The sequence below is a fragment of the Cornus florida genome, unplaced genomic scaffold, assembly GCF_030987335.1.
Source record: "Cornus florida cultivar Cherokee Brave unplaced genomic scaffold, ASM3098733v1 CherokeeBrave_3.0.0_Hap2_Chr11, whole genome shotgun sequence".
Lineage (NCBI taxonomy): Eukaryota > Viridiplantae > Streptophyta > Magnoliopsida > Cornales > Cornaceae > Cornus > Cornus florida.
The window spans coordinates 87367805-87395389 of record NW_026775581.1 but is presented as its reverse complement, the minus strand read 5'-3'; the positions used below and the strand labels follow the sequence as shown (position 1 = coordinate 87395389).

The following is a 27585-nucleotide window of genomic DNA, read 5'->3' as shown; positions in this document are numbered from 1 at the left end:
CTTTATCTAAAAAACAGGTATGTTTCATTTTAGTGTCATTTTATCAAACTTTAGGGGGTGTGACTGTACTTTATCTAAGAAAAAATATGGTCATGTTGCTGTTAGATCCGGACAGAGATAGAGATAGAGACAGAAAAAGAGATACAAAAAGCTGTAGCCCCTAACTGGACCACAAAGGGAGGTGGCGTTGATGGTGAGTTAGGGAAGAGATCAGATTAGGACGGTGATACAGAGGTAGATCCATGAGATGGAGATCATGAAGAAAATGGGGATTTGAACTTCTCTCTAGATCAGCCGAAAATTGACAGATGTGGACCTTTTGTGGTGTTTTGATAGGATTTGTTATATAAATGACAAGTTTATTCATTTATTTTTATATAATTTACAAGTTTAATTAAATTTTTTAAATTTATTTTTAATAAGATAAATAAAGAAAATAAAAAATATATATATATATTTTGCACTCTGCCAATTGAAACTTATCGTGGAAATGTCGAGACCTTCCCGCTTTCATTATTCCAGAGTGAAAAATTAAAAATGGTTGTCTGGCTAGTCTTGCTTTTTCATCACTTCTCTTCCATAAACAATAGAAGCAGCTCACGAACAAATCAATGTCTTCTTTTCTCAAAGAGCGTCCGAAATCAGGTTCCAAAAACCCTAAAACCAAACGCAATCGAAACCCTAACTCTCATTCTTCAACGTCCTCACACAGTTTCCTAATGGAACCATCTCCGAATTTGTTCCCATCGAAGGGCGAGTTCTTGAGACTCGTTGCAGTTATCGCCATTGCTGCTTCGGTTGCGATGGCCTGCAACTTTGTAGTCACTGTACTCAATCGCCAGCCAAAACCCTTTTGCGATAGCGGTGTAGATTTTGATGAATCGCACTCTGGTGAGTTAATTTGTTTCTCTTGAATGAGAATTGTGATTTTTTTTTTTTTTTCCTTCTTGAAATTAATTGTTATTGAAACATTAATTGTGCATATTTTATGATAATTATGTGAAAGATGACCACTAGCTGCATCAGTTGGAAAGAGTGACATCGTTGGTATTCAGGTAAATCCTAGGAGAAAGGGCGTGAATAGAGTTAATAAGTACCACACTACATGTGGTTGATTGGGGCTATGACCTTGAATAGAGAGCAGAATGAAAAATTAGTATTCCTGTAGCCAATCCCAAGTAGTTGGGAAAAGGTTTTGTTTGTTGTTGTGTATCATATGGTATTGCGGCAACAATTATATTACAGAGAACTAATCCCGTAACCTCGCTTGATAGTTGATCAATGCATTGATGGTCGAAACAAATGGCTAAAATATGAACTTTTTACACTTGACATTAGGATGAGAAACTGTGAGATATTCAGAGTAAATTGTAATTTGAATGTATATCAAGGAAGGGTACCATTTTGTTTATTGTTGTGAGAATCTTTTGCATTATGCATTTTTACTCTTTCCTAAATTTATTCAAATCCTCGTATAGGTACCAGAGGCTGTTATAAACCATCAATGTATTTATGTATTTCTAAATGTGTTAGAGATGTCCTTGTAATATGGGATCACTGTGAACAGCTTGCTATCTGACTAGCGTGCTCGATTAAGCAGAGCAAAGTCACCGTAATGGGGGAAAATTTACCAACAAGAAATGGGAAGAATGAGAATTTGAGTGAGGAATACAAGTTAGATGGAAATTTGAGATACTAATTAATTTGCAGGAATATTACCTACTTTGTTCTCTTCTTCTGAATTATCACATATCATGTCTTTTCTAGATCAATTTGTCTCTATGGTGTTGTGGTTAGTGCATTTTGTATCAGGCACACTTGAATGCAATATTATTACTGACCCAGTCACCAGAAATAAAAGGGAAAAAGGAGATGAATGAATGTCTCATGATGCCTCTGCAATACTTTTTTTTTTGTTTGAAACTCTTAGTATTGATTGATACTGAAATCAGTAAAACAGTTAATCTCCTTGTTTAATCCTCACAATCAATGGTAAATTTAGTAGAGTGATGCTCACTATGTGTATAGAAGTACCCTTTTAACCAATATCAATCATTACAGATTCCTGCGAGCCTTGTCCAAGTAATGGGGAATGTTATGAAGGCCAGTTGGAATGTGCCCGTGGCTATAGAAAGCTTGGGAAGTTATGTGTGGAAGATGGAGATATTAATGAAGCAGCTAGAAAACTTGTGTGTAACAACAGTTACTTATTCTGGTATTCTGCTCTTTTACGATGGAGAAATGATTATTCACCTATCTATCTTATCTGATTTTCTAATATGCAATTATTCTGCTGTAACTGCAGTCAAGATTGGTGGAAATACGTGTCTGCGAAGCATATGCTCAGTATTTGTGCTATGGAACCGGGACTGTTTGGGTCTGTCTGCTTTGCAACCCTAGGAACTTTATAATTTTTTTCAATGTGTATGCTGGTGAATGTAATAGTGCTCAAGTTTAACTGTTATTAAATCTTTAGTTTAATTATATATTTACGTTTCAGGCTCAGGAAGATGAATTATGGAATCATTTTGATGATGTCAAGTTGATGGAGAATAATGGCTTGGATGATGCCATATATATGCATGCAAAGAAAAGAGCGTTGGCAACCGTTGATACATTATTGGAGACAAGGACAAATATTAATGGGTATGCTATTGTTTTTCTTAAGCCATGTAAATATACAATGTCTACAAGTTGTGGGTGCCTTGTTGGAAGTCCTCAGCATTTTAATCTGCATTTCATTTTGTCCAACATAGGGTCAAAGAAGTGAAGTGTCCAGAGTTGCTAGCTGAACGTTATAAACCAGTTACCTGTCACATCCGAGAGTGGATTGCCAATTATACTTTAGTTTTATTGCCAGCTTTTGCAGTGGTATACCCTTATATATAAGTTATAAAAGAAATCCTTCCAGAGCCTATGTTTTTGGTATCCATTTATCAATATATTAAAGCTTGTTGACATCATTGAGATTTGCAGCTTGCTGGATGCACATTGTTCCTGTTAAAAGTTCGCCAGAGACGGCGTCTGTCAGCTAGAGCTGAACAGCTTTACAACAAGGTATACGAAGCTTCTGTCATTGTACAATCATGAGGAAAATTCTTGATGTCTGGTTTTGTAATCGACTGTAGATTTTGGCCCTGTAGAAGCCACTGCCCTTTAGATTTACGATGTAAAGGTCACGACCTGCTCATTTGATGACATCTTGGTTCAGACCACTTGTCAGTATCATTGATTCTTTTTTAACCTTGAGTGAAAAAGACCGTATTTAGTTGGATTAATTATGTGATCCAATTCAAACATCATACCTTATTTCTATCATAATCATGTTGATGAGAACATGTGAGACAAATGTGTTGAATTCTTGTGGTTATGAATGAAATTGCAGTTATTGAACTGGTATAAATGTGATAGGTATGTGACATACTTGAAGAGAATGCATTAATTTCAAAGAGTGGAAATGGTGAGGGAGAACCTTGGGTAGTTGCCTCATGGTTACGAGATCATCTTCTTTCACCCAAAGAAAGGAAGAACACATTGCTATGGAAAAAGGTATTTTTTTCACATTTCCTGAATTCTCGTGGTCTTTCAAGTTAAGATAAACTGGTGTTTACTTGTGATTTCAGCGAGTTATTCCTGATTTTTGGGGAAAACAAAGTTGTGTGTATCCAAATAATACTTTTTTAGGTGTATTCAATATAATATATAACTATAATGTTTTCATTGGATGAAAAAGCTCAGTTCTAATATATTAAACTGCCCAACTATGTTGGAATCAAAGATTCAATACTGAAGTTTTTTCGTTTTGAATAGTTAGAAGTATAGTCCTTTTATTTAAACAATCATTCCTTACAGATTTGGGCCTGTTTTAACTCAGGAACCACCCAAATTGTTGCTTCCATTCACTTCGAGAGAATCAGCTAGACCTGTCTTGTGCTGGTGCGGATAGAACTCATATCCCCTTACTTAGTCCTTTGTCTGTGCCCATAACTCTTCTAAAAAATTGACTTCTTATGCTCTCCATGCTTTGATGTGAATATTTCACTAGAAATCTTCAAGAGATTTGTAATAAAATTAGGACCCCATCACATTAGAGGAAATAGATACTTCTTTCTCAACATTCTCATTCTTATGGTTTGTAATGTCGCTTCACTTTCTTTCTAGATGTGAGATTGTGAGTTTAAATACTTTGATGTATACTTTTGTCATTGTGCTGACTAAGAATGATATAACTCCAGTAGGAACACTTGGATCATGCGGATATGGGATACATTTTTTGTGGTTTACATCTATTGGAAAGAAACAAAGTTCAGTGAAATCTTGATAATTTTAAACCAAGTAGTTGAGTTCTAAACACTGAAAATATCTTTCACTGTTTTTCCTAGCTAAGCAAAATGGTATTGTTTTATAGCTTATGAACATAAACTAATTTATTTTAATATCATATTTTGAGGATTATTTATTTATTTATTATTTTTATTTTTATTTTTATTTTTTTTCTAGGTTGAGGAGTTTATTCAGCAAGATTCTCGCTTAGATCAGTACCCAAAGTTGGTGAAGGGTGAATCTAAAGTGGTGTGGGAATGGCAAGGTATGAAAGGCGTATAATGGTGTTTTTTTTTAATTTATTTTTATGCAGGCATTCCTAAACAGTAAATTCTCTTTCTTTCTTGTGATATGCATCACAAGTTAAAATATCATGTTTACTTTCTGTTGAGGGTGAAATCCACGTGGTCTGATACGACACCGTTTTCCTGCAAAGAAGAGAGTAGAATCTTGACGGCACCGGTGTGGTGCCTGCCAAGAGCTCTCCAACGATCAATTTAGTCACTGGAGGTCTAAAAGAAAGGCAGTGATTTAATAATAGTGTTTTTTGTTGTACCTTTATTGACTGGTAGGATCTCATTCTTATAGCTGCTCTCCCTCAGTTCATTTGCGAGATCAGAGGAGATCTATTTGTGCGAGATTAGAGGAGATCCGTTTGTTGCTAGATTTGCCGGGGATATGATTTAACCCTTTGACTTTCTCAAATCGTGCCAAGGTTATCTTATCCTGTTGAACCACATCATCTTATCTTTTCCTTGATAATGAAATATTATCATTCTTTTCCAATGAAAATATCATTGTTCGAAAGTAGAAGTGATCTGGCTGTTAGTCAACACTTAGTTGCCTCTATCGTTAGGTCAAGGTAGGTTAGGTTTATTTTTCCCTATCAGTTGCCCCCCATTCCCAAGCTTGCTCGTCTAGCTTTGGGAATGCAAATATATATATATATTTTTTGCCCTCGGCACTGTTCCCTCGGACATAGTGCCCGCGGGGGGTACTGTTCACTCGAACAGTAACTTTTTTTTTTTTGGGGTGCCCCCGGCACTGTTCCCTCTGGAAGCGGGTACTGTTCACTAGAATAGTAACCTTTTTTTTTTTTGGGTACCCTTGGGTAATGTTCCCTCGAGTAACTTTTTTTTTTTTTTTTGGTACCCTTGGGTAATATTCCCAATGGTTAAACAGATATCAAATCAAAGTTCTGTTTTGGAAGGGCAAGGATTCAAACCCGTGGTTAATGACTCTTAGTGATGTAAAATTGGATTTTTCTTTTGAAAATCCAATATACTAGTTGTAAATTTTATGGGTTTCAGTCAGCCCATCCCTTTGGCAAGGGAATAAATTTTACGAGCTTCACTCAGCTTGTCGTCCCTTTAATAAGGAATTAGTTTTTACGAGCTTCACTCAGCTCGTCCCTTTAGTACATGATATATATTTATTATCCCTTATAGTATGGGGATATTGATTACGGGATTCATTAAGCCCGCATCCTTTTTGTACAGGACATTTATTTACTATCCCTTATAGTACGGGGATATTGATTACGGGATTTATTCAGCCCGGGTCCTTTTAGTACAGGACATTTATTTACTATCATTTATAGTACGGGGATATTGATTACGGGATTCATTCAGCCTGGATCCTTTTCATACAGGACATTCATTATCATCCCTTGTAATACGGGAGGTAGTCGTCTCGTCTTTCTAGTAAATGAAGGAAGCTTTAATTATCTCACCCTTCTGTGTAGAAGGAGTAGTCGGCTTCTTGTCCTTTTAATAAGGGAAGAATGTGTTGTTGGCCCTTGGTCCCTTTAATAAGATAAATAGATTATTACGAGCTTAATTTTACCACATAGGTAGGTAACTGAAAACGTAATATTTTATTGCGTAGAAATTGAGGGTCATCCATCTCATTGGTGATGGTGACTTTATTGGAGAATAAAATAACACGTGAAATGATGAACTGAGATGCCCCCAGTCTTTATTCTGAATGACTTGATAAGGCTAATTCCAGCTATGAGATAATTGTTAGTCGGTATACTTATTTGACTCCTCCTCACGATATGTCCTATCACTTTGGCTGAAGAATGATCTCTTATAGCTGGTATCCTTTTCATCCCTGGTGAGAGGGGCTGACCTCTTCTTGTCCTCTCCTTCCTTTCCCGTCCGTGCATTCATGGCGTCTTCAGCGTTCATGTGTTTCTGCACTCTGATCAACAAATCTGCCATGCTGGTGGGAGGTTCTTTAGATAAGGCGAACAAGAATCTGGAGGTTTGGAGTCCTCCTATGAAAGCGGTCAAAGCCACCTCGTCGTCCACCTCTTTTACCTGCAACATCTTTGCGTTGAATCGGGTGATGTATTCCCGGATCGACTCTCCCTTCTGTTGCTTCACGATAAGCAGGTAGGTGGCCGGCCTCCTATGCCTCTGACCTGCAATGAAGTGGCTCACAAATTACTTACTCAGTTCTTTGAAGGTGTTGATGGTTCCTGGCTTCAGCTTGTTGAATCAAAGTCTTGTTGATCCCTTAAGTGTAGTGGGAAAAGCTCGGCACATGATTTCATCTGGCACGGCATATAAATGCATAAGAGCTTGAAAAGTCTCCAGGTGATCGAGGGGATCTTTGGTCCCATCAAAGCTTTCGAACGAGGGCATCCTAAACTTGCTAGGCAGGGAGCATTTCATAACGGCGGGGCTGAATGGCAAGTTGGTCCTCTGCACTAGGTTATCTATGGCGGCAGGATCTTTCCCTTTCATAACCTGCATTATATCTTCCATTTTCGCCTTGAGATCCTTGATCTGTAGGTCGAAATAGGTAACTTTCTCTGTTTTTTCCATAACACAGAAGGTTGTGCCTATTTGAGACTGGGAATTTCGCGGAGGCGGGGAAGGAGGTTCTCTGTGTCGGTTTCCGACTTGGTTTTGTTCTGCCTCGAACTTGTGAGAAGGATTGTTTTCTTAGTCCTCCTCGTGATGTCCCCCATCATTCAGATTGGGAGGATATGGGTCGGACAATTCTTGTTGAGGTGGTGGTCCCGCTAGGATAAGATGTTGTAGGATCTCTGCATTTTGTTGGATCAACTGGTCCATACTCTGATTCAGAGTTTGGACCTGTAGTTCTAACGCTGCAAGCCGTTCTTGGTCACTCAGGATGTCTGGGTGTTCACCCGACACTTCTCTTTGATTGGATTCCTGCAACGATGTTTCTGTTCCAGTTACCTTACCGGACTGCAAGTGCATATACCCAACCGAGTAATTGATTTAAGGGAATTGTCGTTTCCCACAGACGGCGCCAATTGTTGAGGGTGAAATCCACGCGGTCCGATACGACACCGTTTTTCTGCAAAGAAGAGAGTAGAAGATCGATGAATCTTGACGACACTGGTGTGGTGCCTGCTAAGAGCTCTCCGACAATCAAGTCAGTCACCGGAGGTCTAAAAGAAAGGCAGGGATTTAATAATAGTTTTTTGTCGTACCTTTATTGACTGGTAGGATCTCATTCTTATAGCCGCTCTCCCTCAGTTCATTTGCGAGATCAGAGGAGATCCGTTTGTGCGAGATCAAAGGAGATTCGTTTGTTGCTAGATTTGCCGGGGATATGATTTAACCCTTTGACTTTCTCAAATCGTGCCAAGGTTATCTTATCCTGTTGAACCACATCATCTTATCTTTTCCTTGATAATGAAATATTATCATTCTTATCCAATGAGAATATCATCGTTCGAAAGTAGAAGAGATCTGGCGGCTGGTCAACATTTAGTTGCCTCTATCGTTAGGTCAAGGTAGGTTAGGTTTATCACTTTCCAGCATAATGAGTTGTTCCTTCATATGTATATCTAGAGTCTCTTCTGAGTTCTCATTTTTTGGAATGATATAGTGGTAAAAATCTTGCATTCTTGCACTAAATTGACCCTGATTCATGCATTTCAGTGGACCAAAAATCATTTAGGTCCTAATCCATTTAAATTTGCGGGGTATATATTTGTGTGTATTTAGTTTTTGAAGCCTTTTAACTTCTTGTTGGCATTGGAGCATACAATTAATGTGATACTGCAAACCCCATTTTCATCAAATTATCTTTATTGTTGTCTTTATTGAATTTTTTTATTTTTATTTTTACTTTTTTTTCCTTTTGGTGGTTATTGGGAGTGGGAGGAGATTCATGGGCCAAATAGATATAAGTCATTACTGACCCGTATATCCTGAATGTTGTGAAAATATTTCTGTATGTGCTAAGGTGAAAGAGCTTCAGAAATATTGTTATTAGAAGAGGAGATGCCTCTTTTGTGTATCAAAAAATTGAAGTCTAGTATGGCCTTTTAGTTTAGGCATTACTTTATTCATGGAACCATCATCCCATGGGTATTTTCTTGCTTTTAGAATACAAATGATAGATCCATGAGGTGAAGCAAAATCGTGTCTGATTGTGCTTTAATTGCTAATGATTTGAAGACAATGTCAACAGTAACCACCGCCGGGGCTGTAGCTCAGTGGTACTTCTTTGCCTTCCAAAGTAGAAGGTTGAGGGTTCAAGTCCCCGTAGGGGGCAATATGGGTGTGTGAGTTTCTTGCCAAAAAAAAGAGAAAAAAAACAAAGGCAACAGTTACCTTTTCACTTCTCAATACTGAATCTTTAGTATTGTTTTCTTGGTCAGTATCTCCCAGATGATATGATTTTCCTTTCCAAAGTCAAACTACAAGTCTACAATTAGTTGGTTTCTCAAACTCGTTAAGCTCAGAAATTTGGATGCTATTGATAGCCAATTTGGCATGTCATCCTATAATGCCTTTAGGTTATCGTAGAAGTTGATTAGACTAGAAAAGTATCAGATGCATTGACATTTGACACTAGAGCTATGGGTGGTGTTCTGGCTTTTGCGTGCTGTTAACAACCATCTACTCCAAAAGCTTAAGCTGTTAGAGAGTGTGTAACTTAAATATACAAATCCTTCAGCACGCCCACTCACGTGTGGCCTTCTTTTGGTCCAACATGTGTTTTTCAATTTTTTAATTAGGGTGATGGTAAGGTTGCACTCGAGACATTTGGCTCTGATACCACGTTAACGACCATCTACTCCAATAACTTAAGCTGTTAGAGAGGGTGTAACTTAAATATATAAATCCTTCCAACACATGCAAACTGTCGAAACTTAAGCTCCGCATTCCTTTCAATTGGGATTTCTTTTTCCCTTTGGTAGGAGCTGTCGCTTTTATTGTCTGTTGAAACTGTTTCTTTTTTTCTTACAAATGGGGTTGCTTGCTGGTGGTTTGAAATTTTGAGGGCTTAGACAAGGTGTTTGTTTGTTTTTCGTTTTTTATTATTAGTTAAGTGTGTTGAGTTCACTGGTTGCGTTTATTGCAAGAGCATGGGTATCCCTATGGAACCGATCCCTAATCTCCAGTTTTCTGGACAATACATTGCTTCTCAATGATGTTACTCACTTTAAAGTCTCAGATTAAGAATAATTAGATGCTTTTATGATGTTCTGGGGCTATCTTAGTCTCTTAATGTCTGAGTTGATTGGTTGTGAGTGTTCCTCAAATAGAAAAAGTCATTAATCTTGGGCTTTGTGTATATACTTCTATCCTTACTTATCTGGTGCATACTAAGACTTTCTTTCTCTCTCCAATGATGGCTAGTTTGTTGTTTTAGAAGGTGGTTCCTTCTTTTATACTCCTATTACTCATGCCTCCATCATCTGGTCAACATTGAGAATATACAGGGGAACCTCAAACGTCGATGATTATATCTATGTTTTGAAAGGAGATGGTGGGATGGTGGGTTGGAGGTTTTGGCCAATCTCGCCTTCTAAGTCAACTCTTTTTGGTAATAGATTTGAAGGTTTGGTGGGATTGACTGGCTGTGGAAAAGATGATTGTAGAGAATGATGGTCAGGAGATGAATGGATGCTCCCTTGAGCTTACTGTTCCTCACTACTGCAGGCGTTACATAAGTATTTTAAATGTCTGTCTACCCTCTGAACGATGCAGCCCCAAATACCCATCGCATTCCAATCTACCAAATGGTACTTTGCCCCTCTCCGACCCTTTCACTGGAAGTCCTATAATTTCTCTTATCACCACACCACTGATGCCAGGATAGTTAAAATTGATGCATGGAGAGTTTAATTATTGGGGGCAAAATTGACATAAAATTAATTCTGGAGACTGGATACAGTGCTCTCAAAGAGAGCCTGTCTGTTTTGTAGAAGTACAGTCTCTTCTTAGACTGCACCCCAATTTACTGTTCTTATCTGGATCTTGCTCAGCATTAACTGTACTAACTAAGAAAAAGCCTGTTAAATAGAGGGAAAAATACCGTGATTCGTATTTATAAGAACAAGGGAAATAGTTGGTATTTCACCAATTTTACTTCAGTGTTTATCTTGTTATAAATACTATGTAATTCTGTGACAGAATTAGTTAAGACAGGGAACTAGCATATAAGAAAAGTTATTTTGGTATACACCCGGATAATAGAGTAATAGACCATGTAAGCTATTTTCTTAGTATTGTCACTGATGGAAATATTTAAAGACAGGAAGAAAGATCTCGATGTGGTATCTATTGACTTGAAAAAGACATATTATGGCTTTCCCAGTAGTTGTGGTATAATCATTTTTGTAGTTTCAGACAGAATTGATGGGGTCGACAGCAAGTAGTGGCAATGTAAGGCTTCTTTGTTGTTGTCCAAGGACTAGTGCAAAACCATTTTGATTTCTTCTATTCTTTTTCTTCTGCTTCATTGTTGTCTTCTTCTTCTTCTTCTTCTTCTTGGTGTTGAGGAAGATTTGGACAATTGTGACCACCAAGTATGTGGTATGTTTCTCTTCAAGTACATTCTCCAAGCAAATGGAAGACTGGCACTGATTAAATCTGCCATTGCACTTTAGATGACGGTTTAGCAGAATGACATAACACTAAATTAACCAAATATGCATACCCATTTACTCTACAAGAACATTCTCTAAACAAAATGGAGGACATGTGAAGCATAGAAATGCAATTATACCGAAGTAGGGGCCTCAGCACTAACGTGGGTTAAAAAGTTTTGCATCTTTTGTTTGTAGCTATGAATTCTTCCTTTCTTTTTATTATTATTATTCTTCTTATTCACTTTTTAAACTTAAAACTATTTCTCATTTCATTTCATTTCTTTTTTCTTCTTAAAATAGTTGAAGGCGCATTGAGCTCTTTGAAGAAGAGAAAGAAGGGTGAGGAAGGCAAATTGAAATCAAGTGAAGGCATGAACTTATCTTCTAATCAACAATGTTTGGGATTGAAGGCTGGCGAGCTGTTAAACTGTTAAATTTTGTCGGACAGTCATGCTTTTATGTTGTAATTTCGTACCTTGGTATTTTCTTCATGCCTGTCCTCTTCTAGTCTGGTCGTCGAGCAACGGAATTGTGACTCATCCAGTAGGGGCTTGTGGTGAGCAGTTTCAGTAAACCAATATTCCATGTCATTGCATCCTTCCTGGATTTTGTTAGTTTTGTGCTAAAGAAAGAAGAAAAAGAAAGTGTACATTTGACATGAAGTGTTGTTAATAAGTTGAAAAAGTCCACACTCTGTTCCACGAGCCCAAGCGATGTAGTACCAAAGGGAGGATATTATAAACTTTGAGTGTATAGTTCACATTTTTAGTGTTTAAAAGTGTGATTAAGATATCTTTCTGATGTGAAATTTGGAAGTTCCTGAACAAGAATCTATAAGTTGTATGGAATCTGCTGCATAACAAGAATTTGGGGATGCACTCAGTCAGATAAACATGAAGTTGAGTGAGATGTACCTCTGTTCATGACAGCTAAATAGAGTGTGAAGGAGGCATAAATTGACATGGAAATGCATAGCAGGCTCATTTCTTATTAGATTAGTTTAATGTTGCTTTCTACATCCTCCTTGTTATATCATAATGTCAATTCATATGCATTTTGTAAAGATTCTGCATCTGAAACCCTGATAGTTCAACCTCTGTATAACACCCGATCTCAATGCTGCTGGCAACTGCAATTAAGTTCCCGCAAAATTCAGGGCATGTGAATTCACTAATTTTCTTGTTTAAGACCATCATTAGGAGCCTCCTTCACTTGTTACTTTAAGCAGGGACCTGAGGTAGAGTGAGTCACTGGTCCTGAAGCACCACGAAGCCATTGGAGTTTTCGTCACTGGTACTGAAGCACTAAAAGTTCCTTGGAGTTTTTTGTCACTTTACTTTTTCTCCATATACAGCCTTTTTTGAGAATCACTCTTTCACTATGTTGCCTTGTTTATGTAAAAGCTGGTGGAGGTTCAGATATTCAGTCATTTGAGATTCATCCTTGGATGGATGGTTTAGAATCCAACTTGTGCTGCTCTTTTACATTAGTTGTGTTTAGAATCCAACTTGTGCTGCTCTTTTACATTAGTTGTGCACCCAATGTAATGTAAAGGACAAACTTAGTGCACGAGATTTTTGTCATTGAGAATTTAAGGAGGATCAAATGTCCGTGGCGTAACCTGGGTTACGCCAATTACCGGTTATTTTTTTTTATATATTTTTTATTAGGAGTCATTTGGGTGTTTACATTTAATAGTGTGTTTCTTAAGGTTATGTCATTGACAATCAAATAATCAATAGTGTGTTTCTTAAGGTTACGTTACTGAAAGTCATTTGGTTGTTTCCAGTGTGATTTAAACACAATAACTTCTTTCTCAAGCAACTGTCTTTCATTAAGGCCTTCACCATCTCTTCACATGCATGGTCAAATCCCATGTTAACGTGGCATCATATTATTAAATGATTTGAACTTAGAAAGATTAATTAAGGGCATTCATGTAGAATTCATTATCAGGGTCGTTTGAGTGTCACAACAGTGGTCCATGGTAATTATAATTCCTGGTGTCAATTATTATTAGGATTTAAAATCAAGCCAGTTGGTTTGGCTTCAACTTGGACTCTTCTTATTAATAAGTTTAGAAATCTGAGTGTGGGCTTGGAATTGACATTTTGAAAACATTTTTCTTAATTTCTTTATCTTTAAATAAAAATGATATTTTTGAAAAAACAAAATAAAACCTCATAAATTTTGTCCACCAAAGTCCAACTAACCATTATTCAAGTTTGACTCTTTTGAAAAATAGTTTGAGACTTGAGCTCAACTCCTTCATTTAATGAACAAAATTGTTTTAAATTTGTGTTATTCATGAACAACTCAAAAATAAATTGTACATTTTAATGTACCATTTTTTTTTACTAGAGAGAACTGAATTTGACATTTGGGTCTTGACCTTACAATTCACAAGTAAATTTAATATATTTTTGAAAATACCAAATTTACAGTTTAAATTTAAAGTCGAATGAAATTTAGTTAGTAAAACTTTGAATTGAATTTTTTTCAATTTTAAATTTAAACTATTGATTAATACTCCCAAACTCAATATAAATAAATTATTCATAAATCATATTAAATCGGATCAATATCATGAATTGTCTCGTAGCTATCAAATAAATTCATTGTCTAGTATTTATCCATATCCAATCCAAAATTGGATTAGTGATAAAGCTTATGGTGAGACCAAACCCATCTGATAACTGCCCAATGGAATTTCAAGGTCACATGGAGGTGGGACCCTTCCAGAAATTTCCCCCATGCACATTCCTTTTCGGTAATGATGTACAGCTGCTCCAAACACACGTAATTTGTCAGATCTGTAGGTCCATAATGACCCATAAAGTCTCGGGTCAAGACTGGGTACTCCGGAGTACTTGATGGGCCATCGGCCCATGATTATTTGAATCTCCATTTCTGGGCCCACTAGCGTCGGCAAGTTGGCAACCAGTATGAGCATGTGGCACGGGGATGAGCATTGACTACATGTGTGATCCAACTACCAACAATCTGTGATAACAAGTTAGTGCCATAGTATTGTTTCATAGCTATTGTATGGACACTTCAGCTGGAAATGTCTTGTGTATGCAAAAACTAGTGTCACACACACATATACACACGTGTGTATTTTTGGGGAATATTTGGCAAAAATGTTAAAAAAAGTTTACGTTAATTACAAAAATAACGATGATGTGATTCAGAAAATTAAGAATTCATTCTTTCTTCTGACTTTAAAAATATCGATAGATACTATTAAAAATTTAATATTCTGAATCAATCAATGAGACATTCATGAACAGTAGTTATTATTATCTTGAATCGAATTTAGTTATTTGTAATAAAGTTTTTAAAATTTTAAGGGTATTTTTTAATTTTACTTGACTTTTGAAATGAGATTTTAAAACAAACAAATATATATATATATATACATATATAGGCACAATTAATTTTGGAAGGTAGGAGTATATCTTTCAATATGGACAAAAGGAGGGCCCATATAGGAAAATAATACTAATATGAGGTGACGATTGAAAACCCATGTCACCTCGAGTGATAGGCATACATTTTGCAGATGTAATGCATTTTCGACTGAGTTTATGAAAATATCTTCAATTCAAGTGGTTTGATCATATTTTAAAAAAGAAGAAAAAGAATTATCAAACTTTAGAGTTTTATGCTAAACAAGTGAATTGTTTTGGCTTCGGAGATAATCCAATGCATACGAAAAGAAGAATGATACTTAGGTCTTTACTAATGAGGATTTATACAATCCTGTGACGTGGATCAATAATAAATTATTATCTATGTGATTTGATAAGTGTGTATTTATCCATCATAATAAATCACCAACTCTGTAATGACATGTCTATTTATTATTGGTCCACACCACTAGTGAGGATGGTGTAGATCCTTACTAGTGAGGACCTAAGTATTGTTTCGAAAAAAATATGTTATTTCTTTGTTTTGAATTTGTAATTTTTAAGTCACAACTTGAAAAAACATGTTGCATTAGATTCATCCTCTAATAATTATATATATAATTCACATATATAATTATTTATATTAGGATTTTTATATAAAAAAATTAATTATCAGGGACATTTTTTGCTCTTATTTTTTAAAATATAGAAATTTGTATGCACATTATGAGTTTTTTTTTCTATTTATTTATTATACTCCTATATATATATATATATAGCGCGAGTATACTCCATTGTTGTACTCCCGAAAGTACATCAATTTGGCCGATTTAGTGGCAAATTACTCAAAAACAATGAAAAAAACGATGAGAGAGAGTCCCCTGTGACCTGGCCTCCTCTTCCTCACACTCACCCCATCCGCCTCCCAATCTACTGTAAATTTCCTTTCCTACACCGACACTCCTATTACCCCACTCCTCTCTCTCTGTATATATCTATATATAGATATATATACACAAACTCACGCACATATATACCTCTATGTTGATAGTTTATAACAAGAAAGTATCTCTCTACATTTTGGCACACACTCACGCATGCTGCTCTCTTTCTCACACACAAACTCAGTGTTGAGGCTACTTGGTTAAAGCTTGGCCTCAGATCGCCTATTTCCACCATTCAAGAGCTCTCATTATCAGGTGATGATCAACTATTCGTCTTTCTCTCTCTATGAACTGTAATTCAGCTCAAATCGTTACCCTTTTTTTTTTAAATTAATTTGTTTTTACTGCTTTTCGCCCGATCGAATTATAATTATCGCTGTCATCGAATTCACCAATGTAAGATCTACATATACACAATATTTGTGTATATATGCGTTTGTATGTATGGTGTTATATTCATGTAGTTTAGAGCAATCATTTCATATTCGTTTTAGTCCTGAATTTTGTTGCTAATTGTAGTTTTTTATTACTTCATTTGCTTGTATGAGTTTTGAGAAGTTCAAATCGAGATTGAGAAATTTTCAGGTGAAACATTTGTTGGGAAGAGAAATCTTGGTGGGTAGAGAGTGTCGACTTTGAATTTCTCGATTTACTCTAAAAGCTTGTTTTGTAATATTGATGTGACTTTCTGTTGTGTGTTGAGGCCGTAGATCTGGTCGTGGGTTGAGAAAAAAGATTAGGAATGTGACCGTTGTACACTGAATGGGCAACTATAGTAAGAATTTTGGCAGCATATATCCTTTATAAATGCACACAAATAACTTCAAATTCATTACCTTTTCCACATATGCTTGTTTTTTTTTTCCTTTTTAATCCTCTTTCCTAATCTAACAACAAACCTTTCTTATGGCAAGCTTGATGTCTAGCTGAGAGAAACTATATTTAGAACACTGGCATAACTTTTCAGACTGGTGTCTGGTTGATTGAAATAAAAGTTGATCCAAGGCCTGTTTATTCTTGGTATGTTGATATATATTTTTTTTCCTTTAAATGATCATTATTAAGTAGCCAGTATTAAATTTTTACCCTGCAATTTTTTGATAATTAACTCAAATTGAGCCTCATAAGAGATCTTACCCTATCCTATGTTATACGAACTGCTAAAAAGGGTATGTGATCCGTTTTGATGAATTTGGTTTGACATGTACCTCAAAAGCATCTCCAATAATTCAATTTTATAATATTATTGCTTCAAAACGAGTTAAATGCTTATTTGGAACGTAGTTTTACATAGAAACATTTGTTTATTAAATATAATAAATATTTATCAGTGCCCCTGTATCATTTGCATACTTGGTACACCTGACGCTTTGACACACATGCCCAAGTCCAACATAGACTCTATAAATATCCATTTCATGCTCAATTTTGGCTTACCAACCACTGATGATGTGTGGCTTGTCATTGATTTCTAACTTTCCTGCATATTACAGTGAGCATCAGCGTGTTGTTGTAACTTGTAAGCATAAATACTCCTTTTTTTTTCTTTTTCTTTTTTTTTTTTTTTTGATAATTAACACAAATGTGAGGCATCATAAAAAATCTTACTCTATCAATATCTTCTTCATGCTCAGTTTTGCCTTGCCTGACCATTAATTATGTGTGGCATGCCATTGATTTCTAACTTTCCTGTATATTACAGTGAGCATCTGTGTGCTATTGTAAGCTTATTATGGGCTCTAAGCATAATTCATCGGGCAACAGAGCACGAAGCCCAGTGTCAATATTTGTTGTACTTGGTCTTTGCTGTTTCTTTTATTTACTTGGAGCATGGCAAAAGAGTGGTTTCGGAAAGGGAGATAGTATAGCCTTGGAACTAACTAAGCAAACAGACTGCAATGTCATTTCCACTCTGAACTTTGAACCTCAGCACAATGAAATTGCGATAGTTGAATCTTCTGAGCCAAAAGCCAAAGTGTTTAAGCCATGTGATATGAAATACACTGATTATACTCCTTGTCAAGAACAAGACCGAGCTATGACCTTCCCAAGGGAAAATATGATATACAGAGAAAGACATTGTCCTCCAGAAGAAGAGAAGTTGCATTGTCTTATCCCAGCACCCAAAGGATATACAACTCCATTTTCCTGGCCAAAAAGCCGTGACTATGTCTACTATGCTAATGTTCCTCACAAAAGCTTGACAGTTGAGAAGGCCGTCCAGAACTGGGTACAGTTTCAGGGTAACGTATTCAAATTTCCAGGTGGAGGAACAATGTTCCCTCATGGTGCAGATGCGTATATTGATGAACTTGCATCAGTGATTCCAATTGCAGATGGCTCTGTCAGAACGGCTCTGGATACTGGTTGTGGAGTATGTTATTTTTCCTTTTCGAAATTACTTCCATCATTATCCTTATTCAAGTACCATTGACTGCACATTCAACTATACTTAAGAAGTCAAAATTTTTTTTTTCAAGTTGCTTTTGTCCCTTTCTCCATTCAAGTACCATTGATTGCAAATCCAACTATAGTTTAGAATTATTTATTTATTTTTTCCAATTAACATGCGGGCATTCACTTTAACCATCTGAACTCTTTGCTTTGTTTTGGGTATTATCTCTACAAATGTGTATAGTTATGGTTTTGCATTTAGCTAAAGTTGTTGCAGGTCTCCAATTGTCCAAAATGTGCCACTTCAAAGGCCAAATGAACGTTTACAGCTGCTTAAAATGTTCCATTTTGAAGACCAAATGCATCTTAACTTATTGGGTCTAAATATCTATATATGATTTGGAAACCTTTTACAATTGTACTTAGATAATGCTTCCATTGAAGATGTCTTCTGCATAGGCTGTGCTCAAATAAGGCTGAAACTACTTCTTGACAGGTGGATAACTTCTTATAATTAGAATCAACCGTTTGCTCTTAAAATTGATCTTTAATCTTTTCTGGACCATTTAAGAATTGCAGATTAGATTTAAACATCAAATGACTATCATTAGTAGACAATTAGGTTAACTTATACATGATGATATGTGGCTGTGAGTATCTATTAAAGAAAGGCTTATAATGAGGCTTAATCTCTATACCGTATATCTGATATATGACTTTCCCTCTCTGATTCCTGTATTGGCTATCTAGTTAAAATTATTTTGTTTTATCACAACTTTTTGGCTGGAGTAATTGCAGAAATCTACTTTGTACCATTTCGTTGCATCTTTATTCTGTTGTGGTTGCTGGACTGATGAAACCAATGATGTCATAGGTTGCAAGTTGGGGTGCTTACTTGCTGAAAAGAAATGTGTTGACTATATCATTTGCACCAAAGGATAATCACGAAGCACAGGTACAGTTTGCATTGGAGCGGGGTGTGCCTGCTTATATTGGTGTTCTTGGATCAATACGTCTTCCGTTCCCATCAAGAGCATTTGATATGGCTCAATGCTCGCGGTGTCTAATACCGTGGACATCAAATGGTATGTAGAAATCAAAAACATCAAAGTCGTCAACTTGTCCACTGACTTCTGTAGATATATTTTTTAAGATTAGAAGAAATGCATTATAATGGGACAATTATAGTCACGACATCCTTTTCTCCTATTTTTATGCATAAAGCAAAGGAACTTCTTATATGACAGAGAAGACAAGATTTCTACAAGTAATTGCAAAGAAGTGCAGCAAAGCTATTTAAAAAAAAAAAAAAAAAAAAGAGAAAAGAAAAAGAAAAAAAAAAAAGAAAAGAAAAAGAGAGAAGAGAAAAGAGAAAAGAGAAAAGTTAAAATTTATTACAAAATGGTTATAGAAGAAGTGGAGAGATAGGAATTAAAGAGAGAAAATGGGGCTAACTCATTTCCCATTCTAGGTACTTCTACTTTATGCTTATTGCTTAAATATTTTACTTCTCTCCAGAACACCCTAATTTCTGAGGTGGTAGACTGGTAGTTTTTGAGGGCAAGCAGAGACATGTTATCCTCTAGATGTGCTTTTTTTTTTTTTTGAAAAAAAAAAAAATTCTCTCCTTATTAAGTGAACCAAATGGTGGAAAAAATATATATATTTTTAAAAAGATTCTCTTCTCTTCTTTATAATCGAAGACTGTTTAAGGTAGGGAAAGGGGAGGCGAATGAGAGAACTTCTAAGTCAAGGTCTTCTTCTTCCCTGGTTTTAGGTATTCTTTCGAAACTTATCTTAGAAACACAATATTAATGTTTCAAATCATTGCTTTTGCAAGTTGGGTAACATGGAACTAATTGTTGATTTATTATTATTATTATTATTATTTTTTTTTATCTTTTTGTACATGTATAATTGAAATTTGCTATTGGCCTGACGTCTCAGTAAATGCCCTTGATGCCTACACCATTACCATCTGCCTTGCTTACCTTTGGCAAATTGAAGTCAGATTTGTTTGAGTATGAATGATGTTTTTTTTTTTAAAAAAAAAAAACTTATACTATATATAGTTATTCATTAGTATCATATAGAATAGAGAAAGAATGAGGCAGCAACCGCCCTTTTTCAACCAACAAACTATTGCCATTGACAAGTCTTCTGTCCTGTCCCTCTTAAAGCTTTCCTTTAGTTTTCAATAATTGGGGGGCGCTTCTGATTTTGATGAGTCAATCCATGATTTTTATTTTATTTTATTTTATATATTATTTATCACATATATATAATATAAGATAATATAAATCAAAGTAAGAGTATGGAGGAATTGCCATAGATTCTTTGCCTTGTGCATAGATGGAAAACATGCATTTACTGTGACAATCCTTATTATTTAGTACTCAATGGATATATAGTTAACAACCGATGGTTATTTTCCTGTGAAATTAAAGTCCCGAAGGCATACAATGCTTCATATCTAGCACTGGAAGTTAGGTTAGATAACAAATTGTACAATCTAGCTTTTCATGATTCACTATATTGATTCATGAAGTATAGACAAAATCTCTGTCATTTGCAGTCTGACCTTCTTTAATTGTTATACCAGGTCAAAACAATGATGTCGCAAGATTGCATCTAGCAACTTTTATTCTTTAGTGATAAGAGTATTACTCGGCCAATGTGTATTATTTAAAGTCATAAGATATGAGGTCCAGTTATAAATTGCAACTTTCAGGTTTGTATAGTGTCATTTCCCTACTTTATTTTAAGAAAATTACGTTTTGTCATATGGTGTCAAAAAAGATAGAAACAAGTAGAAGTAAATGATAAATTTTATAGAGATTTGTATATACATAAATAGCTAATTTATAAATAAAAAGAATGAGAAAGCACTTGAAGATATTAAATAACCTTAAAATAAAATTTGACCCTGAAAAGTAATGAAGACAATATTCTAAATTTCTAGTAGTTATTTGAAAAATATAAGTTCAAAAATGGCTGTTCTAATAATTCCACGGATAATCTGTCCATTATTTCTAAATTGCACAAACAGAATCATGTATATGTGCATAAGTTCATGATATGCTTCTAACTAATAATTGGTAATGTCCTCCTGTGTGCAATACATGTTAATATCATTATCATATGATATTGATACATGATTATTATGGCTCGCAAGGAAACAAATAATTATAGTTTGTTGCAAACAACTTTTTAATGCGTTGATGAGTCATCTGCTTGTATGTCTTTCCTTTTTCTTTTTCTTTTTCCTTTTTTAATTGTAATAAATCGGCACCATCAATGATTATGATGAACAACTTACTTCTGAATTAGCTAATACCCAGTTATTAATGTTTTTAACTCTGAAAGTGACAGAATTGCATCTAAGATGTATTCAGTCTTTTTTAACATTATGAAGGTGCTTAAAGTATTGCACGAGTTTCTATAGAAGCTGTGGTTAACAGGATAAAAAACAAAAAAGAACTAGTGGGTTTTCCATTTATCTGTAATTTCTTAATTTCAGTGTTTATGATAATTTAAATCTTATTAGTCAAATATGTGTACATTATTGGAAGTTGATGACCTTTACACATGGACTTTAAAATTTCCAGAAGGGATGTACCTAATGGAAGTTGATCGAGTTCTCAGACCTGGTGGATACTGGATCTTGTCTGGCCCTCCAATTAATTGGAAGACCTACTACCAAACATGGAAACGGTCTAAGGAGGATCTCAAGGCAGAGCAAAGAAAGATTGAAGAGCTGGCTGAAAATCTTTGCTGGGAAAAGAAGTACGAGAAAGGAGATATTGCCATCTGGCAAAAAAAAGTAAATGCCAAATCCTGCCAAAGGAAGTCGGCAAATATATGTGATTCCATGGATACTGATGATGTCTGGTGAGTCATGATGCATCTTTAATTCATTAAATTACTTTATTTTGGCAGTCGCTGTGTTATTGGTCCGTCGTAAATGGTAGCAGTTGAGATGATGAAAGTTGCATCATCCATCAGTTTTCAGTTTTCACGTTAGAGCCTTCATTTTTTGATAGAAAATCTAGTGGAATGATGGATGCTGCCTTCTTACGAGCTTCATCTCTAATAATTTCTGCCAGAAGTAAATTAAACGAAACTAGGAGTACCTCACTGCATCTCGCTTAGATGGGACCAGCATTGGGTGATGGCCTTTTTTTAGGAGCCTATCTTTGTTGTTGTAAAGGATATTCCATTTAAAGGGGATTTCTGAATCTTCAATAGGGTTTCCACACTTGCGGTTTCCTTTATAAAACCACGTATGACATTCTCGTCTTTGAAGAAACATACGTTTCATTATTCATGGGGAATTCAGACACACAAGCCTTAAAATGTTTCCACAAAATTTCAGCTGGTGTATACATGGGTTGCACTCCTTCATACTCCTTAGTGGAGTTTTGCCAATATATATATATATGTGTGTGTGTGTGTGTATAAAAGGAAGAAGGAAGAAAGAGAATGCCACTTCATCTTCTGCTTCAGTACCAGCATCAGTGTATCATACTCAGTAGGCAAGCACATGATGGCTTCTGGCATCTAGAACATATGAGAAACTGAACGTCTAGTGTCACTAAAAATACCCTGAATTTTTAAATGCATTAATATTCTCTTTGAAACTATTTAGTAGGTTAATTTTTTGAATGGCATTAAAGGAATTACCAAATTGACATTTTTATTTCTCTTACTTTTAGGGGACAAGAGATATATCGGAATGATAATCATGAATAACTTAATTATCAAATTAAGGGTTATTTGAGTTTGTCCTGCATATGTTTGTTTGGACGATTTGCAGCACACCAGTTTCCACAAACAGACCACCAACCATCATTGCCAATTACATGACCCCTTCGCCACGGTCCCTAGCCCATTGTCACTTTTACTAATTACAGTCGAGGTAAATCAGAGGTTTGCCACCACCATCAACAATTCATCACCACTAAATCTCAGAATAATCACTGTAGCCACCCTTCATGGCTACCGAAAAGAAACTATTCCCCAACACTGATAAGGATGCTATACTGTTGCCATCAACAGAGTCTTATCACTAATAAAAAAAAGAAATAAAATTGTGTCTTAATTCACATCTACTAAAGTTTATGCAACTTCCACAAAATTAGGTATACAATTATTTTTGTATGTCAAATAAATAATGGGTCAAGTGCAACAAGGTAACCTGTTCCTAATTCACGTCAGTTTACATTTACTATAATGAGTTAAGGCTCTTTCAATTCTTAATTTGTAGTTTTAACTGTTTCTGTGGTTTCTATCATAATCTTTCTTGTTTTGGTGAATCATAGGTACAAGAAAATGGACACATGCATCACCCCCTTCCCAGAGGTTGCCTCTGCTAGTGAAGTAGCAGGAGGGGATTTACAAAAATTCCCAGCTAGATTGTTTGCAATTCCTCCCCGAATAGCTAAGGGGTTTGTTTCGGGAGTCACAGTCGAATCTTATCAAGAGGATAATAAACTGTGGAAAAAACATGTAACCACTTACAAAAGGATCAATAAATTGATTGGCACTACAAGATATCGTAACATAATGGATATGGATGCAGGCCTCGGAAGTTTTGCAGCAGCACTCGAATCACCAAAATTATGGGTGATGAATGTTGTGCCTACTATTGCTACGGACACTTTAGGTGTAATTTATGAGAGAGGTCTTATTGGCATATATCATGACTGGTACGTTCACTTAAATCTTCTCTTTGTTGTCCATATCAAAGAACTCTATTATATTCTACCTTTTGATCTTACACATTATTTGACAAGTCATTCAGATATGTTTCAGAACTTGTACCGTCAAATATAAAAATAAGAAATAAAGAAAGAAAGAAAGAAAACAGAAGTAATGTTGAGATATTGTAGCATGAGATAATGTTAGTGACACAATTTATGATGGTCGAGCTTTAAGCAGGCTGGTTTTCTTGTTCATGTATTTGCCTTTTTGGTACTATCTGGGAGGAGTTCCACAATAACAAATTCCTGCATAAGTCTTTAACCATTGGATGGTGTAATAAATATTGACGTTGACTTATATTGAATTTGATGGTTGTGGATAGGCTCTCCCTTATTGAAAAATTTGGTGATCAAGGCAAGGGCTCTTCTAGATTCCTTAAGATCATTGGACCAGAAACAACTCTGAAGTTGGTTCTAGTTATTTCCTACTTGTGTTACTATTTCTACAAGAGCGGTTAACATTATTGGAATCTTTACATTTCCCATATATTTCTTATTTTGGAATCCCAATGAAATTGTATTTCCTGTCTTCTTTCAGGTGTGAAGGTTTTTCTACATATCCAAGGACATATGACCTCATTCATGCCAGTGGTGTATTTAGCTTGTACGAAAACAAGTAAGTCTCTTCTTGCTCCGGTTAAAGCCAATTTGAAGCCATAAAATATGGTTTGTGTTTTATTACTATGTTAATGGCTCCACTACTGCCGTCTGTTAGCTTGAATGGTGTCTTTTGCTACTTTTAAAGGGGAGGTGCAAGGTTTAAGTCTCAATTGGGATTGGGTGTGTATGTGGTACTTTATAATTTATATACGTATATATGAAAAGAAAGTGTAATATGGATCCACATGATAGTTGATACTAAAAGAATTAACAGTTTTAAATGTTGAAAATTCTAGAATCCCCAAATGAAATATTTTATAACCATTTTTGTTGTGTTTATTTGTTATTTGTTGGCAAATAGCAAAGCAACATGATTCTAGAAGCTTTAAGTGGCTAAGAGAAGCCAACTCTAAAAAGATTACTCTACATCCCTGCAGTGGCTTAGAATTTATTTATTAATTTTACCCTCTATGTCATCTATGCAAGCTTAAGGATACGGGTTTGAGCCTGAGAATAATCACTTTGTGCAATATAATGTCAAAATCAGGAGACGTGTTTGTCTCCTGCTTCTCCTTCTTGCACCATGCTTAAGCAGGACTGGGAGTGCCTTCTTTATAATGCATGCAAATATATATATGTTTGAGAATATATTACAAAAAATCAAAAAATAAAGAAAGTCACATTATGATTTTAGCATCCAGTTTTATTGATTAAAATCATGAAAATTGATAACCAAGCTTTAAGCTAGTAGATTTATTGAACTAAAAGATATGGAACAATTTTGATTGAGTTTTTTTATGGGCTTTCATTGATTACTAAAGTATTCCCACACGCGTTGTTCTAAAATCTTGTGTTTGTTGTATATTTGGCTGATGAAGTGTGCAAAATATAATCAATGCTGTAAGTCGCAGAGTTTCTCAACTCTCATCTTTCCATGGGGCTCTTCTTCTTTTTTCTTTTCTAAGATTTTACTTTAACTCATCCTGTTTATTTGGGGCTCTTTTCCTAAAGATTTGCACTTCTAAGGTTTCATGAGGTATTACTGTATAATAAAAACAGGTGCAAATTTGAAGACATCCTTCTAGAGATGGATCGTATTTTGCGGCCTGAAGGGTCGGTCATCTTTCGAGATGGAGTTGATGTTCTTAACAAGGTGAAGAAAATCGCTGGAGGCATGAGATGGGATATGAAATTGATGGATCATGAGGACGGTCCCTTTGTTCCCAAGAAGATTTTGGTTGCTGTGAAGCAGTATTGGGTTGGCAGCGGAGAGAACACCACCTCTAACGACGAGTAAACCATGTCATTAGATGGGAATTAACCTGAAAACAACACTACAACACACTGGAAATGAACTGCTCTGGGTGGAAGAATTCTAGGGTTTATCAGTGATGGCATCTATGAGTGGATTTTCCGAACAGTGAACACCAACCAAAAGAAGTACCTTTGGATCGTCGTTGTTGATCTGGTGCGTTTGTGAAATTTTATCCTAGGTGATGTTTTTTAATGTGATTGTGGAGGGTGGCGGAATAGAATGTGTAGCTTCCCAAATAATTAGGAAATGATTGTTACGGTCATAATAACAAATTATGAAGTTAATGGAGATACTTTTTGATTGAATACAAAGTGAAGATATTTAAATTTTTATTGCTTTGCTCTTGAAAGATTTTTTGCCGCCAGCGCCCTTGTTTCAATTGGTTTTGGTTTCAATTGAGTTGCATATTGCACCATTTGAGTTAGGTCAAGAGCTTCCCAAATGTTAGGTTCACTCTTCTTGTGTGTGTACTGTGTATGTATGTATATATATATATATATATATATATATATATATATATTGTTCCACGTGACATAGAAGAATGAATATATTAGCAATTTTGAATGTATTAACTGAATGTATTGGCAAATGTGTTGTCAATTTGGTTTATTGTTGTGTATTTGGATTTTGAAATATGAATATTTTTATAATTAGAAAAATATATGTAGAAATAGGAACTGTGAAACTGAACTGAATTGGTGTTTTACGACTTAGTTTGGTTCGATTTTTTTAATCAAATGGTTTGATTTGATTTTATACCTTCTGAAACAAACTCTCAAATCAGTCCAAATCTGCACCCTATGTGCAACAACTTTATATTATTTGCGTACTGTGATATAGTTTGTTGCACTAGAGAATATCGACACACAGATGAATGATGTCCTACCATTACATTTTATGTTTTAAACAGTACCTGTTGTCGGAACTGAGAAGGCCTCATTGCTGATTAGAAAAAGAAAACCCAAACCATACACATTTATACAATTAAGAATTAGAAACTCTAGTTTATTTTTTTATTTTTTGAATTTCACACTATTCACATTTATTTTTGTTTTTATAAAAAAATTTATAATTTGTAAGATATTGTATGTATACCAGTTGTATACGGATTTTTGTGTGTTGTGAGTGTCGACATTTTGGGTTTGAATTTCAAAATCTATGGTTCCAATTTGGGAATGTTTATTTTGGTATTCAATGAAAATATTATCAAAATCTATATTTGGTTTTTATATTTGTCAAGTATTTTAGCTGTCATTTTCAGTTCAACAAATCAATATTGGCATTGAATAATTTTTTTGTTTGCCTTTTGATTTGAAAAAAAAAAAATTCCTGATATTAGTTGGATTTTTTTTATGTCCAAAAAAATATATATATTCTAATGTTAGTTGGATTTTTTTGTTTTTCGTTAAATACACTATGCCCCCCCTAAAATTCAATCCTGACTCCGTCCTTGGTCCTCCCCCCTCAAATTCAATCTTGACTCCGTCCTTGATTCCATACCATTCGTGAAGTTTACTACATTTAGTGATGAAATCTTACAAATAAATAAATACAAATAGGTGAAAACTTAATGTGAAATTTACTATTAAAAGTCGTAACTTCACTAATCACATGAAATAACTAGAATTTCGTATGTTTGCCCAATCCTTAGATCCTCGCGCATCATGTACTGTTATTTTATTTCTGTAACAACTTTATATTATTTATGTATTATGAATTTACGATGTGGTTCATTGCACTAGAGGATATTGGGATTCCTTTCCTAATACCTCAACACAATTATTTGGGTGAGATTTCGCTTTCAAAATAAAAAAAATAAATAAATAAATAAAAAGCCATAAATGAATGATGTCCTACCAGTATATTTTATGTTCAAACAGTACCTAGTGACGGAACTGAGAAGGGCCTCATTGCTAATTAAAAAACCATACACATTTTATCAATCATAGAAATCAAAACGGTG

At 35.2% G+C, this 27585-nt stretch overlaps 2 protein-coding genes across 3 annotated transcripts; both read left to right on the top strand.

The window, feature by feature from the left end:
• The first annotated feature begins 461 nt into the window (after positions 1-461).
• LOC132284183 (uncharacterized) lies at positions 462-12257 on the top strand. Its single transcript, XM_059786267.1, has 9 exons — positions 462-891; positions 2062-2189; positions 2306-2377; positions 2501-2646; positions 2757-2871; positions 2977-3057; positions 3412-3549; positions 4501-4588; positions 11495-12257. Exons 1-9 carry the CDS (start codon positions 612-614, stop codon positions 11626-11628), a joined length of 1182 nt encoding a protein of 393 aa, XP_059642250.1. The 5' UTR covers positions 462-611; the 3' UTR covers positions 11629-12257.
• Positions 12258-15457: 3200 nt separating this feature from the next.
• Positions 15458-25954, top strand: LOC132283774 (probable methyltransferase PMT14). Of its 2 annotated transcripts, none has more exons than XM_059785784.1 (7): positions 15458-15806; positions 17254-17925; positions 18820-19030; positions 21554-21836; positions 23267-23653; positions 24246-24323; positions 25367-25954. In XM_059785784.1, the coding sequence occupies exons 2-7, from the start codon at positions 17284-17286 to the stop codon at positions 25602-25604; spliced, it is 1839 nt and encodes a 612-aa protein (XP_059641767.1). In that variant the 5' UTR covers positions 15458-15806; positions 17254-17283; the 3' UTR covers positions 25605-25954. The 2 variants fall into 2 exon arrangements, with proteins under 2 accessions (XP_059641767.1, XP_059641768.1); XM_059785785.1 differs by lacking the exon at positions 15458-15806 and adding an exon at positions 16441-16571.
• The last annotated feature ends 1631 nt before the right edge of the window (positions 25955-27585 follow it).